Source organism: Alternaria incomplexa (assembly GCF_024043165.1).
Source record: "Alternaria incomplexa strain BMP 0042 chromosome Unknown scaffold_12, whole genome shotgun sequence".
NCBI classification, from domain to species: Eukaryota; Fungi; Ascomycota; class Dothideomycetes; order Pleosporales; family Pleosporaceae; genus Alternaria; species Alternaria incomplexa.
In genome coordinates this window covers 1,039,089-1,055,057 of record NW_026249861.1, presented here as the reverse complement: position 1 = coordinate 1,055,057, position 15,969 = coordinate 1,039,089, and the positions used below count along the sequence as shown (strand labels likewise).

General features: G+C 54.8%; 6 protein-coding genes across 6 annotated transcripts; 2 read left to right on the top strand and 4 right to left on the bottom strand.

Moving 5' to 3' along the window:
* Positions 1-808: 808 nt before the first annotated feature.
* J4E90_008235 (uncharacterized protein) lies at positions 809-3,578 on the bottom strand (the record flags this gene model as incomplete). Its single annotated transcript, XM_051437765.1, has 2 exons — positions 809-3,282; positions 3,332-3,578. 2 exons carry the CDS (start codon positions 3,576-3,578, stop codon positions 809-811), a joined length of 2,721 nt encoding a protein of 906 aa, XP_051288576.1.
* A 1,792-nt stretch (positions 3,579-5,370) lies between these two features.
* Positions 5,371-8,527, top strand: J4E90_008234 (uncharacterized protein; the record flags this gene model as incomplete). The annotated part of the gene is made up of 5 exons (XM_051437764.1): positions 5,371-5,919; positions 5,972-6,523; positions 6,573-6,830; positions 6,880-7,057; positions 7,104-8,527. The coding sequence occupies 5 exons, from the start codon at positions 5,371-5,373 to the stop codon at positions 8,525-8,527; spliced, it is 2,961 nt and encodes a 986-aa protein (XP_051288575.1).
* A 1,889-nt stretch (positions 8,528-10,416) lies between these two features.
* Positions 10,417-11,802, bottom strand: J4E90_008233 (uncharacterized protein; the record flags this gene model as incomplete). Its single annotated transcript, XM_051437763.1, has 1 exon — positions 10,417-11,802. One exon carries the CDS (start codon positions 11,800-11,802, stop codon positions 10,417-10,419), a length of 1,386 nt encoding a protein of 461 aa, XP_051288574.1.
* Positions 11,803-12,752: 950 nt separating this feature from the next.
* On the top strand, positions 12,753-13,265 carry J4E90_008232 (uncharacterized protein; the record flags this gene model as incomplete). Its single annotated transcript, XM_051437762.1, has 2 exons — positions 12,753-12,879; positions 12,934-13,265. The coding sequence occupies 2 exons, from the start codon at positions 12,753-12,755 to the stop codon at positions 13,263-13,265; spliced, it is 459 nt and encodes a 152-aa protein (XP_051288573.1).
* Positions 13,266-13,315: 50 nt separating this feature from the next.
* On the bottom strand, positions 13,316-15,261 carry J4E90_008231 (uncharacterized protein; the record flags this gene model as incomplete). Its single annotated transcript, XM_051437761.1, has 2 exons — positions 13,316-15,220; positions 15,256-15,261. 2 exons carry the CDS (start codon positions 15,259-15,261, stop codon positions 13,316-13,318), a joined length of 1,911 nt encoding a protein of 636 aa, XP_051288572.1.
* Positions 15,262-15,283: 22 nt separating this feature from the next.
* Positions 15,284-15,733, bottom strand: J4E90_008230 (uncharacterized protein; the record flags this gene model as incomplete). Its single annotated transcript, XM_051437760.1, has 1 exon — positions 15,284-15,733. The coding sequence occupies one exon, from the start codon at positions 15,731-15,733 to the stop codon at positions 15,284-15,286; it is 450 nt and encodes a 149-aa protein (XP_051288571.1).
* Between the last annotated feature and the right edge of the window lie 236 nt (positions 15,734-15,969).

The window sequence follows — 15,969 nt, the reverse complement described above, 5'->3', positions numbered from 1 at the left end:
GAGGCCAACGCCAGAACCGAGTCCAAGACGTCATTTTCAAGAGGCACAGAAGCTGTGTGTGAGTTCGATAATTACTGAGGCGACCAAAGCTCGCGTCAACGCGAGCGCAGGAGCTGACAATGTGCGGGCGGAGCCATATACCCAAAGACGTTCCAGCTGAAACCAGAAACGAGCATGGCGATCCCGATGGTGTCTTTGCTTACACGCCGCCAATCAGACTTAGTCGTTCTATGCATGAACGCCAGTGATAATTGGCTTAAATCCTGGCAAGGCAAGATGAGTGCATCCAACATCCAATGCAGCCGACCTTCAAGACTGCATCCCACTCGTGGGTCGCCACGACATTCGCTCGGCTGTAGTGCAGGACCAAGACACCAGATAACGACTTATACCTGGCTGCGGTGCGACAGAAACAGTACTCTGGGGTACGTCCTCGTATATCACCCAAGTTCAGACCGTCTTGTGCTTTTGATTCGCCGCCCACTTCCTGTTCTCTTCCAACCCGTGTTGTTAATCTTTTCCCATACCCGTACTCCGGACTTATGCATCTAGCATACTCACTCAAATCTGCGGTGTCTCGATCAGTCGCTGTTGATGGGCCTTCAGAAGTAATAATCATAGGAGTTGATAGGATATTTCATTAACCTTCGAAAGGGCGCTACAAACGAACCCACCAAAACCGAATCCACCACCCGATGCGATGCAAACATGTCCCTATTTACATAAATCATCACACAAATAATTTCCGTCAATCAGAGCCAAGTCCAGCCAAACCTTCCCTCAGACTCCACCAGACCCTCTCCTACACCTAATAAGAGTCCCCGAAAAACTGACTAGCAAGCATAATATCCCTATCCCCATTCGCAAAGTCCCAGCCCACAATCGTCGGATCCTGACTACAACAGATGATCCTCCTGGCATCAAATTGCAGTTTGAAGACGCGTGAGTTGGTACCGTTGTTGGTGAGTGGTGCGGCGAGGGGGTGAGGCTGGTGGTGATGATGGTGGTGGTGGTGGTGGTGCGGTGCAGCGTTGGCAGGGCCGGCGGCGCCTTGCTGTGCGGGTGCGGCGTTTGCGGTGGGAGGGTTGTTCGCTGCGGGAGCTGGGTTGGCCGTCGCAGCTGTGTTTGCGGGTGCGTTGGCGGCGGCGGTGGGGCCATGCATTGCTTGGGATGCTGCGTGGAGGGCGTGGGCTTGTTGGGCGAGGGTTTGGGCTGCTTGGGCTTGGGCTTGGGCTTGCTGTGCGAGAGCTTGGAAGTTGTTTTGCTGTGCGGCTGTTTGAGCGTTGGCTTGTTGGTTCGGGGGTTGGGCAGGGTGGTTTGCGTTGGCTGCGTGGTTGACGGGTCTTCGGGGGCGGCCGCCGGCTGCTCGGACGGCGTCATTTTGGAGGAGGGTTTGCGACTTCTCCCATGCTCCGTCGGGTCCTCGCTTCCAGATGATGACTGTCTCGTCGTAGGAGCCGGAGACTATGCGCGCCCATTTGCTGCCGCCGCCACCAGGTGGTAGTTTGGCCCCGTAGGCAAATACTTTGGATGGGTCACGAGAGCCGGCGTTGCGAGCACGTCGCTGCTCTCTGCTGAGATTTTGACCGGTGAGCTGGCCACTAGCCTGTGCTGCGAAATAGATTTGATCAATGGACCGTGCTTCGGCTTCGAGCTCTTCTTCATTGCCAGGAAGGTCGCCAAACTGGGCTTGCACGGTGCGCACAAGATTACTGTGGCCGTTCAAGCAGGCCACTTCAGCACCAGTTGCGCGATCGAAGATGCGTACACTTTCGTCTGAGCTGCCACTAACGATGCGTCGTCCGTCGAATTGGACACATGCGATGCCCTTGGTATGCCCTGAGAATGTTCTAGTGCATGCGCCAGTGCGAACGTCCCAGCACTTGACACTCCTATCTCCAGATGCAGACACGATTTGACCATCAAGGATCTGGATTGCATTGACTGCAGCACCGTGTCCTTCCAAAGTCATGATCAGGCTGTACGGAAGGAGGGGTTTGAAATGGAGGTGTTGGCTCTCGACGTGTTCCTGCATGTTGATAATGTAAGAAGGGAAGCGAGCGCCCGACTTCATGGTCGATGAAGGGTAAGTATCGTCCGTTGGGAGCATCTCTTTCCGATTCCATACTTTGATCGTCTTGTCTTTCGAGCAAGTGACTAGGTAGCGATCGTCGAACCTGAGATTCAGGACCGACTCGGAATGCGCTTTTTCGATTTCCTTGATGATGCGTCCGGTGGAAAACTTCCACAGAATCACTCTACAGTCGCTACCACCAGAGACTACAATGTCTTGTTCGGGGCGCTCGTCGAACTGTAAGCACAGCACGGACGCTGCGTGGCCGACCAGTGGTGGGTGTACAAGGCGTTGGGTGTCCAGGTTCCAGACCCTGATGCTCTTATCCCTGCTGCCGCTCACCAGGAACTTCCCAGAATACTGTATGGTATACACGCACTCGGTATGAGCTTCCTCGGGATGGTTTGGGTGTGGTAGCTGGAAGTTGGAAAATCGTCCGGTGCTCCAATTCTCTTCTAACCTCCTCTTTTGCTTGTAGAGATATTGCCAGTTGATCCTTGCTTCAGGGCCGGGAAGCAAGAGCGAAGGGTGTATCGGAGGCCCGTTGGTCTCCGCGGAGGTGCTCGTCTGTGACGCCTCTTCGGTGACCGCGCCTTGTCTTCTTTCTCGGCGTGCCACGTCGGTGGGCGAGGCCGTCGGCGAGGCACCGTGGAACGAGATGCCCTCCATCTTATCCTCAGACCTGACAGATGGACTGTCATCAGCCTCTACAGCACCATGTTGTTCGCCCCAAGCATTGCCCGCAGAGCCACTAACGGCCATTGGCTCTGATATGTTTTGTGTGCCATTCTCCAACGCGGCCCCGTCACCAAACAGCTGCCGTTCTCGCACGCGCTTTTTGTGGGATGGTTTGCCGTAATCGGTGTCTTCGGCGGCTCTGTGTCGCGTCTTCCGCTCTTTCTCCTTGAACTCTGCGCGCTTCTGTCTTTGCGCTTCCTCGTATGCGCGCACCTGTGGGAAGTTGGAGTTCCAGCCCTCTAACCTGAAAAGCAATTTCCACAAGGGGCTGTCGAGCACGCGTTCTCTCCACGAGCGGGACAGTGTTGACGCGCGTAATAGCGTCTCGGGGTTGAGATATGAGAGAATCTGGAAGGTGATCTCAGGCGGAAGGTACATGACAGGGTCGAGATGCAGGAGTGGGTTGAGCTTCTCGACGATGCCGGCTATCGAGGAGGTCCGCAGCGAGCGTAGTATGGCGTATGCGAATTCTTAACTGATGTCAGCGCAGACGCGCATGCTATCGTGATATGTACTTACCACTTCGTTCGTTCTCGCTCAGGTTCATGACCCAGTCGGGCAGGGCAAACGGCGAGTCGGCGTCCATCTCGGCGTCGGTCAAGCGCACGTCGCTGCGCATAGCCATGTCGCCCTCATTCTGGCTCCTCGTGTCCTCGGAGTAGCCTTCGTCGAAGCGGTTTGCGCTCATAGCAGAGGCGGGGCGGAAAGGATGCATGTAGGGCGGGCCAGAAAATTGGGCGTTGGGGTTGCCTAGAGGGCCTGCCATGGTGGTGCACGCGAGGATGTGGGTGAGTGGAGACAAAGGTCGCTAGCTGGAAAGTGATGCTGCGGCCGTTTGCAGCGCGCTGGACTGCGGCGAGGGGATTGTGTTATGCTGTCTCAACATGCGCTGGCAGGGTGTCGGGCTGGTGCTGCCTGGCGCTCTTGGTAATCAGGGTACTGGCGATGCGGAAAGCGACGGGTGGCGAGGTACGGGGTGCGATGCGCGTTCGGGTTATCACGGCGGGGTGAGGTCAATCAAAGATGGAAATGTCAACTTCGCGATGGCTCTCCCACTTTCGCAGAGCCTCGAGATGCCCAGGTGCAGCATGTCATGGCTTCCCGCGACACACGCCCGTGCACCCGCGCCCATTCACTCCAGATCTGCCGCTAGCCGAGCTGCCTAGGGCATGCGGACTACTACTCGTGCGGCCAAGTCGCTGCATCTGAGACACACCAGGAGAGGGACGCTAGATGCCCGCTTAACGGTCTGATGCACTAGAAGTTGAAGGATGCGGGCTAGAAGAAATGCAACAATTCCCCGATGTCGTTGCTTTCATGTGAAGGTGTGCCGTCTACGTGAAGCAGCGATTAGTCAACGGTTGCGCAATCGCCTGTTTGAGTTTTACTGTTGGGACATCGTGGGGGAGTTTGTGCTGTCAAGATTGCCCAGCTGTTTGAGGATGCCTGATGATGCCTGACAGATGTGACAACTTCACGTGGATGTCCGACGGCTGTCTTGAAGCTTTTATTATATCGCCCAGGTAGCTGCGGGCGTTCAAGCGCCGATCGGGAACATCACCTGCTCTCGCGTTCGCCTGAGGTGGACCAATACTGTGTGCCCGTCGGACGGCATGTGAGAACGGGCGCGTATCCAGCTTCCCATGGCCTTCCCGGCAACCTCATGGCCAAAGATTGGGAATTGCTTTCTCACACCGCTCGACTGCCGCTCTCTAGCAATACTCGCATGAGCCGCGTGGTGTACTTGGGGCTAGCAAGGCTGGAGAAATGGGTCCGCGACGGGCAGGCAGAGGGGCGATCGCGGCCCAAGGCAGCGCCTGTGCCGACATGACGAACCGCAGGCGGCAGATGCTGGAGATGATGTGATAGGCACGCGCGTGCATTCACATTGCTAACCTGGCAAGTCATCGCAAGTCATGAGCGAGGCGCCGTTGTGAGTCAGCTGTCATATATCGCAGACTCGGTCGTGATCAAAGGACTGGCACTGGAAATGAGTGGAACGGCGACGCGCCGCATGGCTGTGGGGTGTCACCGAGCCGTGCTGCAAACAGCGTCGTTGGCACAAGCAGCGCCCAACGGCCAGCTGGACAGCCTGGGACAGCCAGCAGATGCCAGTGACGGGCGTGTATTGAGTTTTGTAGTCGCAGTCACGTGCCGGCTGCAACGCCTACATGGGCGGGTGAAACGACGAGCCGTGAACCCCTTTAGGCGTGCGCCGCCCGACACCTCATGCGATACGTCCTGCGAGATTACACGATTATCGCCCATCTACAGCAATAAGAGATTATCGCGACCCGAATGCAGGCCGGCGGTGATTTTGCTCCTGTCGCCGCACGCTCCACATCGCCGCCCTGTTCAGTTAGCAGCAGCGACCCTGACCGCCTAGGTGCTAGCGCGAGCGCAAGGAGATCGATGAAAGCAGCATGGAGGGCGGACTATCGTTTCACTCGGGTCTGGTGAGAGCCCATACCACCTTTGCCGTCTCCCATCCACCCCCCAAGTCGCCCTCACAGCACACTGCACACGCCCGGATGACCTCGACCGGGCCGCCTGCCCTCATGTCGCACCAGAGCTTCCAGAGCACCTACTCGAGCTACTCGCACAGCAGCGCGCGCGACACGCAGAGCACCCAGGCCACCAGCAGCAGCACCCTCTTCCACCCCCCGCCCGCCTTTCCCACCGCCAGCACGCCCGTCAATGGCGGGCCCGTCGAAGCCTCCGACAATGTCCTCAACAAGCGGGCGGACAAGGACACCTCGCTGTTCCAGCGCTGCCTGACGCTGCAGATGCGCCTGCGCTTCATCCCGGGCTTCGATCGCTGGATCGCCGAGGAGGAGGGCAAGGCCGACGACGATGCCGACCCCGTCACGCTGCTCTGGCGCACCTTCCGCCGCGGCTACCCGCTGATGGAGCTGTACAACGCCCTGGGGCCCCGCACGCTGCTGAGCATCCCCAGCTCCAAGCAGGACGAGAAGAGCCTCAAGAAGAACGAGAAGATGGCCTGCTACAAGTTCATTCAGAGCTGCGTCGCCGAGCTGGGCATCCCCCAGGAGAGCTGCTTCATCCTCGGCGACCTGTACGGTGACGACACAACTGGTTTTGTGAAGGTGAGCCCGCTCGACGAGACTGTGGGGTAGGCCCGCGCTAACAGATCCCCAGGTCACCAACGTGGTCAACAAAGTGCTCGACGAGCTCGTCGCCCAGGGCAAGATCGCTGGCGTTGCCGAGACCCTCGAGAACGTTGGCGGCGTCGTCACCAAGCGCACCCAGCGCGAGCACATTATCGACGAGCTGGTCAAGACGGAGCGCACCTACGTGCAGCACTTGGAGCTGCTGCAAGAGTTCAAGAAGCTGGTCGAAGAGAAGGGCGTCATCAGCGGCGACCAGGTCCACGACATATTCCTCAACCTCAACGCCCTCCTCGACTTCCAGCGCCGCTTCCTCATCCGCGTCGAGCAGACCAATGCACAGCACCCGGACGAGCAAAATTGGGGCAACCTTTTCGTGCTGTACAAGGATGCCTTCAAGGTCTACGAGCCGTATATCGCGAACCAGAAGAAGTGCGAGCAGATCGCCATGCGCGAATTCGACAAGCTGAAGGAGACGGGTGGACCGCCAGAGATGCGACAGATGGTGGAATCGCCGACCCTCCTCGCATCTTTCCTGCTGAAGCCCTTCCAACGACTCACCAAATACCCCCTCCTACTTCAGGTATGACCTCAAAATCCCAGCTCAGAATCTCATTTCTAACACTTTGCAGCAACTCCGCGACAAGGGCGATCTCGACGAAGGACGGCGCGAAGACATCTCCAAGGGCATCGAAGCAGCCTCCTCCGTGCTCGCAGGCACCAACGACGCGATTGCTCGGGAAGAACGCGTCGAGGCGGTTGAGGAGCTCAAGACGCTTGTGGAAGACTGGAAGGGCCACCGAATTGAAGGTTTCGGAGACCTGCTTCTACACGGCCAGTACACGGTGCTCAAAGGCGAGAGCATGACTTCCAAGAACGAAGAGCGCGAGGTAGGCACAACCGCGGATCAAACCTCCGTACATCGCTAATCCCCCACAGTACAAGATTTACCTCTTCGAAATGATACTCCTCTGCTGCAAAGAGATCAACGTCAACAAGCCAAAGAACAAAATGTCCACGCGAACCCTGGTCACCAAAGACGGAAAGCCCAAGTTACAGCTCAAAGGCCGCATCTTCATGCAAAACGTCACAGAGACCATCTCCCTACAGAAGCCAGGTACGCTTGACATTCTCCACTTACTTTGTATCCGCTAACCATTCAGGCTCCTACACATGTCAAATCTTCTGGAAGGGCGATCCTGGAATCGAAAACTTCATCATCAAATTCACTTCCGAGGAAACCATGAAAAAGTGGGCCATGCAGGTCGATACCCAGCGCCGTGTGTGGAAGGACCAGGCGCGCACCAGTGCCAGCACCACAGCCTCCAAGCCATCAGATACCCAGTTCGCGTACATGCGCGACCAAGTGCTCGAAAATCCCTACCAGGAAGACGATGATGAAGATGGCGACGAGGACATTGACCCCGTCACAGGCTATCCCTACAGACAAAACAGCTCCACGCCCTCGCTGCGTTCGCGGTCAACGACTGGTGAAAGCGGCCCTCCAGATGGAGACTCAAGGGTACCGCCTCCACGTTTTCCTATGGGCTACAACGGTCAGCCAGCACTAACCCTGCGCACCCAGCAGATACAGAATGCCTCCAACAATGAATCCTACTTCTCACCTACGGCAGAAACACCAATGCAAACTCCCATGTCCACACACTCCAATGCCCGAACAAGCTCATCGTCGAACGGCACATTCCCATTCCCCCGTCAAGCCCCACCAAACGGATACTCTCACGATGAGAACAACCGCCACACTGCTCCTGCTCAGTCGCGCCACGGATCCAGGGGCGAAAACGTTCAACATCCCCAAGGCCGTGCGATGCAACGCCCGTCACTTCCGGCCAATTCCACTCTTTCACAGCAAGGTAGATTGCGGGCAGCTAGTAGCCCTGACATCAACTCACATCTCCAAGGACAAACACGAAGAGCGCCGCCGTCACAGCCAGTACCAGATGTGCCACCTTTCCCCACCCACTACGCCTACAATGCCGCGATTGTCAACCGAAGTAACAGTAACTCGCCCAACAACCCACCGCCCCGCGCTGCAACCCAGTCACCAGCGATCCAAAGAGACCGCTTGATACAGCAACGAACCGCCGCGGAGTTGGCCAACGCGAACAACGAGTACCACAACAATGCCATGCGCCGCGATCCGAACTACCCAATACGTACAATGACACCCGCATCATCGTTTGAGCGAAGCCAGGGCACTTTAACGCCAGCATCTATGGATTCACGAAACATGTCGCCACCGCTTGGCCAAGACTCGAGCATACCGACACAACTCAAAGTCAAGGTGCACTGCCCATCAGCCGGAAGCTCGATGGTTCTGGTTGTCAGCACCAACATCAGCTACCAGTCGCTCAAAGATCGCATCGACGCCAAGCTCCAGCGATCGACATCCGTCTCACTTGGCTCCGGCCAAGTCAAGCTAAAGTACCTGGACAGCGACAACACATACGTCAGCATTCAATGCGATGACGACGTACAAGAGGCGTTTGAGAACTGGAAAGAGCAGCAAAGCAATCTCAACCCTGGCGGCGGCCTCGGCGAGATTGAACTGTTCTGCCAACGGTAAATTCTGTTATTACACTGCTTTTCGGCATCACGGGGCGCTACTACACCATTTGGGGCATTGATTCAGGCGTTCTTCCACGGCGTGCTCGGCATACACCGCTTGCTCTTTTACTCTCTCTTCCCCTTCCATGATATATCCTAGGGGCAAACATACCCTTCTTGCCCCGGCGAAATTTGGGTTCGTGTCTGTATGTGGAGGGAGGCTGGCTTCACAAATACCTCTTTTTTGCTCTTCTCTCTTCTACCGACCGAACGAACGCCACTATCGCATCATCCTACCCTAACACACATTTGTGGGATCCAGAGCTGGTTGGAGGAAATCAGCTGGTTCTGTTCTGCGTGCGTTTGCCCTTCACAACAGACGAGGAAGTCTCGTGCTGCGCTTGTTATACTCTGAAAGACATGTCTTATCTATACCACGAGCTTCCGGTTTTCTTTAGCTGCTTCGTAGGCGGTGCCGGCTCATCTTTTTTCTCTCTTACTTTCTTCGACTTGAAGACTATAGGGTGGGTGGGCTTGGGTTGTGGTATGATTGAATGATGTAATGAATGCTTTCAGTTTTTTGAGAATTTGAACTTTTTTTGTCCTGTTCTTTTTGACGGACGTCTTGGTCTGAGGTATAGGACTGAGTCGTTGGTACCTTTTAGATTGTTCTGCTGAGGCGGGTGTAGGTGTTGAAATACGATTTATTTGAGTTCTGCAGAATCCCCTGACGTATGCGATCCTTGACTTCCGTTCATCGTCACATCCTGTCTTCTCAAGGCCGTTCCTACCCACACCTCATACAATGGAAAAACTGAACACCCTGGAGCCTACGTTGACCTTGGGCCACCTACTTTGCAAGGTTTTGGGTTAACGTAGTCTGCAGACCTGTTCAGTTGTTTTCTTGTATGAGGTGCCCAAACCATCTCGTTTATTCTTGAACTCCGCTCCTCCGAGCACCGACTAATATCTTGGCACGCCGAACATCTATCCATCCATTACCTCACCCACGAAACCCCATCTCAACATCACTATTCACGCCCAGCAACATCATCTCCCAATGCCTCCTTCCTACACGATCTCCTCAGCCCTCCCATCAGACGCCCACGCAATATCCTCTCTTTTCGCACTATCATGGCAATCCCCCTTCTCGCGCCTCCAATTCGGCAACGTGGAATCACACGACTTGGCCAATGCAATGACTCCTCGAATCGCGCAGCAGATAGCAGAAGGACGTATGCTGTTTATGGTTGCGCATGAGGAGAAAAGTGGGAATGCTGTCAGTGTCACGCAGTGGACTGTTCCTCCTCCCCCTTTCAAAGGAGAAAAGTGGGAAAGCAAGAACATAGGTAAATCAAAGGAGACGGGTCAGGAAAAGGAAGAGAGAAAAGAAAGAGAAGCGTTTGATGAAGAGATATACCTCAACTCCCTCCCCGCATCTTGCAACACCGCTCTCATCGCGGAATTCACAATGCGAGTTCGCGTTCTACGCGAACGTATAGTACAAGGCGCTCCGCATTTCCTCCTTGAAAATTTGGCGACGCATCCAGGGCATCGCGAACAGGGTTTAGCTGCGCGGCTTATACGGCACGTACTTGATATGGCTGATCAGAGGAGTGTGGTTGTTTATCTGGAGACAGGGGAGGAAAATAAGGCGAGGGAGTTGTATGGGAGACTGGGGTTCGAAGAGAAGGGACGAGAGGAGATCGAATTGAAGAATTTTGTGAGTAGAGAGGAGAGAGAGATGATGGACGTGGGGGATGTGCATACGGTCATTGCGTATGTGAGGGTACCTTGCAGGACGACATAAATTCCATTAAATTCTATAGGTAAGGTCTATCTGCAAGATTGATCAATCACATCTGCAACGAGTTACCACTACTCTTCCGTTCACCCAGTACATGGCACTTAGACCCTCTTGCGCAATTTCCCCGTAACTGTGAGCCTCGCAATGAGAACGCACAGTGCCGATACAGTGGCCGTTCCACCAGCGTAGAAGATGGCAGGGCGATATACATCAATGTTCTGACCCGAAGCCGCGTCTCGCCTACCACCAGCGGCCTCTAACAAGGAACCAGCAATTGGCGCGCCCATCAGATACCCCACGCTCCAGCCAGTGACCGACATACTCATAGCTACAGCAGCTCTTCCAGGGCCAAAGATACCAGCGACGACTGTTGGCTGGGTAGTGAAGTAAGCGCCGTTTGCAACACCGTTCAGGATTGCGAAGAGTACGAGTGGACCGAGGGTATTTGAGACTGGCCAGATCGCAAGCATGCTTATGGCGTTGAGCACCATGACGATGACGAAGGTGTTGAGTGGGCCAAACTTATCGCACAGTGGACCTGCGATGAACCGGCCGATGGCGTTGCAGGCATTAAATGCAGCGACGAGCGCGGCGCCAGTGCTTGAGCTGAGACCAATCGACTGCGCAAACAATGGAAGATAGTACGGCGGGACGAACAGCGCAAATACACCGATAGCGCTCGCGACGAATGTAGCGATGAAGGTGAGAGACCGGAACATGGAGAGATCGACAAAAGGTATGTTCCTGAGCGGCACACGATCCTTTACCATCCACGCAGCCGGAAGACCAATAGCCCAGGTAAGCAGGCCCTGTATGCGGAAAGTCCACTCGATCCCGACTTTTTCGTACAGGGCGTTCAATGCAACGGCCATGACGCAGCCACCTACCCCACCGCCCAGCTTGATAAGACCGTTTGCGAGACCGAGACTAGCGCTGAAGTACTGCACGGGAACTGTGTTGCAGACAGTCCAATTGAGCGACATACCAATGCCGCCGATGACGCTGTACGTGCCGAACAGACCAGGCAGATTGGACGTGCAGAAGCTCGCTCCTATCAAGCCTAAGCCCATGAGGAAGACGCCGAGGAGGATTGTTGTCCGGCCGCCGATCAATCTCATGAGACGAACAGCTCCTAGTCCGTACAAAGCGCCGCCCGCGAGTCCCAAAGATCCGACGTAGGAGAGTGTGGATGGGGGAACGTCTTTCAGCGTTGAATCGAGTAGCGCGGCTTGTAGAACGCCCCAGCAGTTGATGATGGCGTTGTTGCAGAAACTTGTTGTTGAGGAGCCTGCGACTACTATCCATCCGTATCCGCCGGCTGGTACTGCGGTGACGGAGTAGGCTGCGTTGTCCGGTGTTTCGTCATGGATGTGACTCAAAGACGACAGTCTGGAAGTTGGAGTAAAGGTCTTGCTTGATGGGGGTTGCGGAGTATCATGGAAGCTCGTGAGCTCGATGCGGTCTTCTGTGATGGTAGTAGTAGACATCTTGATGCTGTTATCCTCGAGTCGTAACAGGAGGGCAGACGCAGACAAACTTATGCGTGTCTTGCGAAGGGCGCGTTTACACGCCTTAGACGCCAGATTGACTGGTACTCAATGTTGCCATGCAGGTAAGCGCAGCATGCCATGGGCCGATTTGCCCTCGCTTCTTGCAGAAGGGGCTTTTCCGATGGAAAGGGAAATTGAGACCTACAGCGAAAGGGCTCTCCAACTACAAGCAACGATGGATTTTCAGACGTGTTCATGTGTGTACCTCTAGGATACCATTGTACTGATGCGTCTATTACGGCCCATACCTTCAGAGCATGTATTACATCTGCTTCCCTCGGGCTGTTGTCGCATCGCACGTATTATGTTGTCATTGCTGCATTCACGTGTGCAATCGCTCAAGGCGACCCTGAAACATGGAAGGACGGATCAGTAGACGACTGCTTTCCGACGCATAATCACGCTGGATGGTACTCTGTCCCAGATTGCTGAAGAACAAAGCGGGGAAGCTGCGGAGGTGCGCTAGTGCGTGATTAGTCATCTAAGCTACCCTGGGTCCAGGGTCCACGAGCTATCGACTGTCTAGCACTTATGGCACTCACCACGCGCTTTTGAGTCCTACACGTCTCGCGATTGTTCAAACTACAGACCATCAGCATGTGTAGTCGTCCTGTCCGAGCTCTCGGTGCTTCCCAAGCTTTGCAAGGCGTGAGACCAAGTTTCTCCCCTCAACTGCCCGGTTTTCCGGCCTAGGCGCGCTCGGTGCCCACTCGCTGAGACGCGACACGCCTCATCCAACATCGCATCCTTGATCAGTCCACGTCATGGCACATGGCATGTGCTATAGACAGCATATAGAGTTGTCGTATACCAGATCGCTTGCTAACACTTCGCACCTATTAACACATAGCTTATTTACTGCATAACCTACAGTTACAGCATCCACAATGGCAACTGAAGACACCGTCGACCTGAGCGCATCGCACGCGCCCCAGCAAGCATCCCTCGAAGCATTCACCTCCATCCTCGACACCGTGAAAAGCGAACTCCTCAAACTCCGTCGCGACCATGACAGTAAATCCACCCTGTCCCGTCGACTCTCCTCATTCCTCTAACAACCCCATCCAGAGCACGAACCCGAATACTTCCGCGCCATCTCGCACCTCTCCGACAGCGACCTCGCATCCTTCACCGCCGACGACCTCGAATCCGTTCGCGTAGCCGTAACAGCATACGGTCTGCATCTGCTCGGCAAAATCAAACTCCCCGCGTTAGACAACGGATACATTCACATTCGCATCTTTGGATCTGCAAAAGATGGGACAGATGGAAGTAGTCTTGACGAGAGGGAGTACAGTTTGCACAGTATACATACGGAGGAGGTGCTCAAGGAGGATGGAGACAGGGTTTATAGAGCGGTATTCGGGAAGGAGGATGAGTTGGAATGGTTTGAGACTTGATTGTTATACTGGGTATATCTAGATAACGAATTGGGGACTTTGGAAGGTATCTACAAGTCTTCCAGGCCTAAAGCCGCATTTACCTCCAATATGCGCTCGTGAACCAAATTAAGGGTCATCTTGCCAAACTCCTTGAACGCCTTGTCGTCTACTTGCCCGTTCAGCATCTCAAGCTCGTGGCGGTAGGCTTGGCGGAGACCAAACATCTTTGCAATCTCATTGTTGATGCTCTTCAGATTGACATCTCTGCTCTCTCGTCGCTTGTTTGCTTCACCCAGCCAGTATTCCTGAGCGCCTGGCATGCGACTCATGGTTTCGTACACGGGGATCATTTCGACATCTGAGCGATATAGTATGACAAGTCGATTGAAGCAGAAGTCGTTGTCGGGATGGAAGTACTCTTTGATGCCGATGAAGGCTTTCATGGTGTCGACAAAAGCTTGCCATTTCGCGAACAACGCCTCGATCTCGCTCAATGCCGACAGGGAAGAGAAATCACCCTCATTAGTGATTTTGGCACCAATGCTATCGAGGTTTCTGGCGAGTTCGACGAAAGCGGAAGGAGCGCAGTTGCCTGCATTTGCGTTCAGCCATTCGGCCTCGCATGCATTGATGGCGGCAGTCAGCTCTCTGATCCTACCAGAGCAGTCTTCCGAGACGGCCTTTTGCGGCCTTTTCGTCTCATGCTCCTTTGGAGCGGCCAGGGGGGCTTCCTGCACTGCGTGCTCTTGACCGATCCTGACAACGACGTCGTCGTCAACGGGGGAAGAAGAGGTAGGCTTCAAGCTATTGTCGGCGGCAACTGTGTCGATCTGCTCAAGATCCTTGAGGTCTTGAGGCTCTGAAGTCTGACTGGCGATATCATAAACAGCCAATAGAGACGCATTGACGGCCATGTTGTCGCCTAGGGGGGCCGTAAAATCGAATGCTCCAGTCCAATTTTCAGGGTCGAAGCCGGACGAGATGGTAGGTACAGCGACGCTGCATTGAGAAGGCTTGAAGGTGAAAGCGAAAGCCGATGCTAACGGAGATGTTGCGACGGGAGAACTAGGGTGAGAACTGACACCGTCTATGGTGTTTTCGCTTTCATCCTCCTCATCGCTTTCATAAGGTTGTGGCGAGCGACGCGATATGATTTCGGAACCGTCCCTTTCGTCAGGCTCATCAGATGGTTCGTCATCTTCAGCGTCGTCTGTAGAATCATCTGATAGTTCTTCGTTACCCCCAGCTAAATCCCAAAGCTCGTCGGCAGTATCTGAATCAAGGTCATGATCTTCAGATGTGTCGTCAGGGACGTACTGCGTCTCAGTCTGGTCATCCTCGGACTCATCGTCTGAGCCAACGTCGACGCCACCATCACTATTGTTGGTCTCCATGGAGGAACAAGCATCTTCACCATCTTCGTGAGAATGGGAGGGCTCCGCCGATGCTTTGACTCCTGTCGGCGGTTCAGTCTGCCCATCAGACGCAGCGCTGTGCGCCTGAAGCTGTTGAACGTGGTCGAGGAAGAGCTGCCGACCGGTTCGACCGCCTTCAGGGTCGCCTTCAGACGAATTCCAGTACGTTCTCCAATCATCCAAGTCTTCCAGTGCCTCATCGATATCCTCGTTATATGAAGTGTTGCAGTCTCCGTGCTCGAGCGACGAAGCCCAAATTTCGGTCTCCCAAGATGATGCAAGCGCGACGACGTCAAGGTGCGTTGTATGATTCGCGGATCTCAGTAACTCGCAGATGCCTCGAATGTGGCTTCGGAAGCCTCGACGGTTGTCTTTGCGCAGCTGCACCTCTGGTGAGAGGCCTTCCTGGTGGTTGTCCGTATTGAGCATGGCCTCGGTGGCTTCGGTGGCGGAGTCGAATTGAGCACATGCGTAGCCGAGGCTGGCTGGAGTGTCCATAGAATGCGACTCAGATGCGATGCTCTCGTTCTCAAGCATGTCGTAGTTCAATCTGTCCATCTCCCAAACGAACCATTCTTCACCTGTCCAATAACTTCCATCATCAACTGGCCAAGCCTCAGACTACTTCTTGTCGCACTTGGTGAGGAGTCGCAAGGTTGATCTGACTTCATCGTCGTACTTCTTCCTGTCGGAGCTTTGCATCGATCGGGTCCAGATGTCGGACTCCCATTGCTTCGCAAAGACCTCAGGCTGACGTTGCATGATCGCGGCGTGAGGAGGGCTGAGCTTCCTGAATCTGGAGAGCTTGGCGGCCAGCAGTTTGATAGCTTCTCCGCGGAGGTTTTGGGTTTCCTCGGTCCATACACGCTCTTTTGCGGCTTCCACACTTGGAGCATCTGTTATCATGTTTGTGTCGGGTGGGCGCATCCCCGCAGTCAGACTGGGGTCGTAGAATCTCTTCCTTGCGCGAAGCGATTTCGGAATGAAGCCAGGCTTGGGACAGTTTGTTGTATCTGGCTGGGCAGAGGCGGGATCCGTACTGCGAGACGAGTCGTTCAGTTGAGACGACATGGTAGCGCTTCGGAGGCGGAGAGACGTGGAAAGGTCGCTGAGATGAGCTGCAGGTTGTTTCTGTAGTGAGCCTTTCGCGTGTAGTATTGGGCGACGAGAAATGGAGAAACGAGGGGCGGGGTATTTGCGTGAATCTAGGCGGAGTTGCAAGTTGCGATGAGTTGTAAAGGTCGCAGTGGTTGAAGTGGAAGCCTATTGTTTCAGGCTCAACAATAAGAGCGGGCATAGCGACCGAC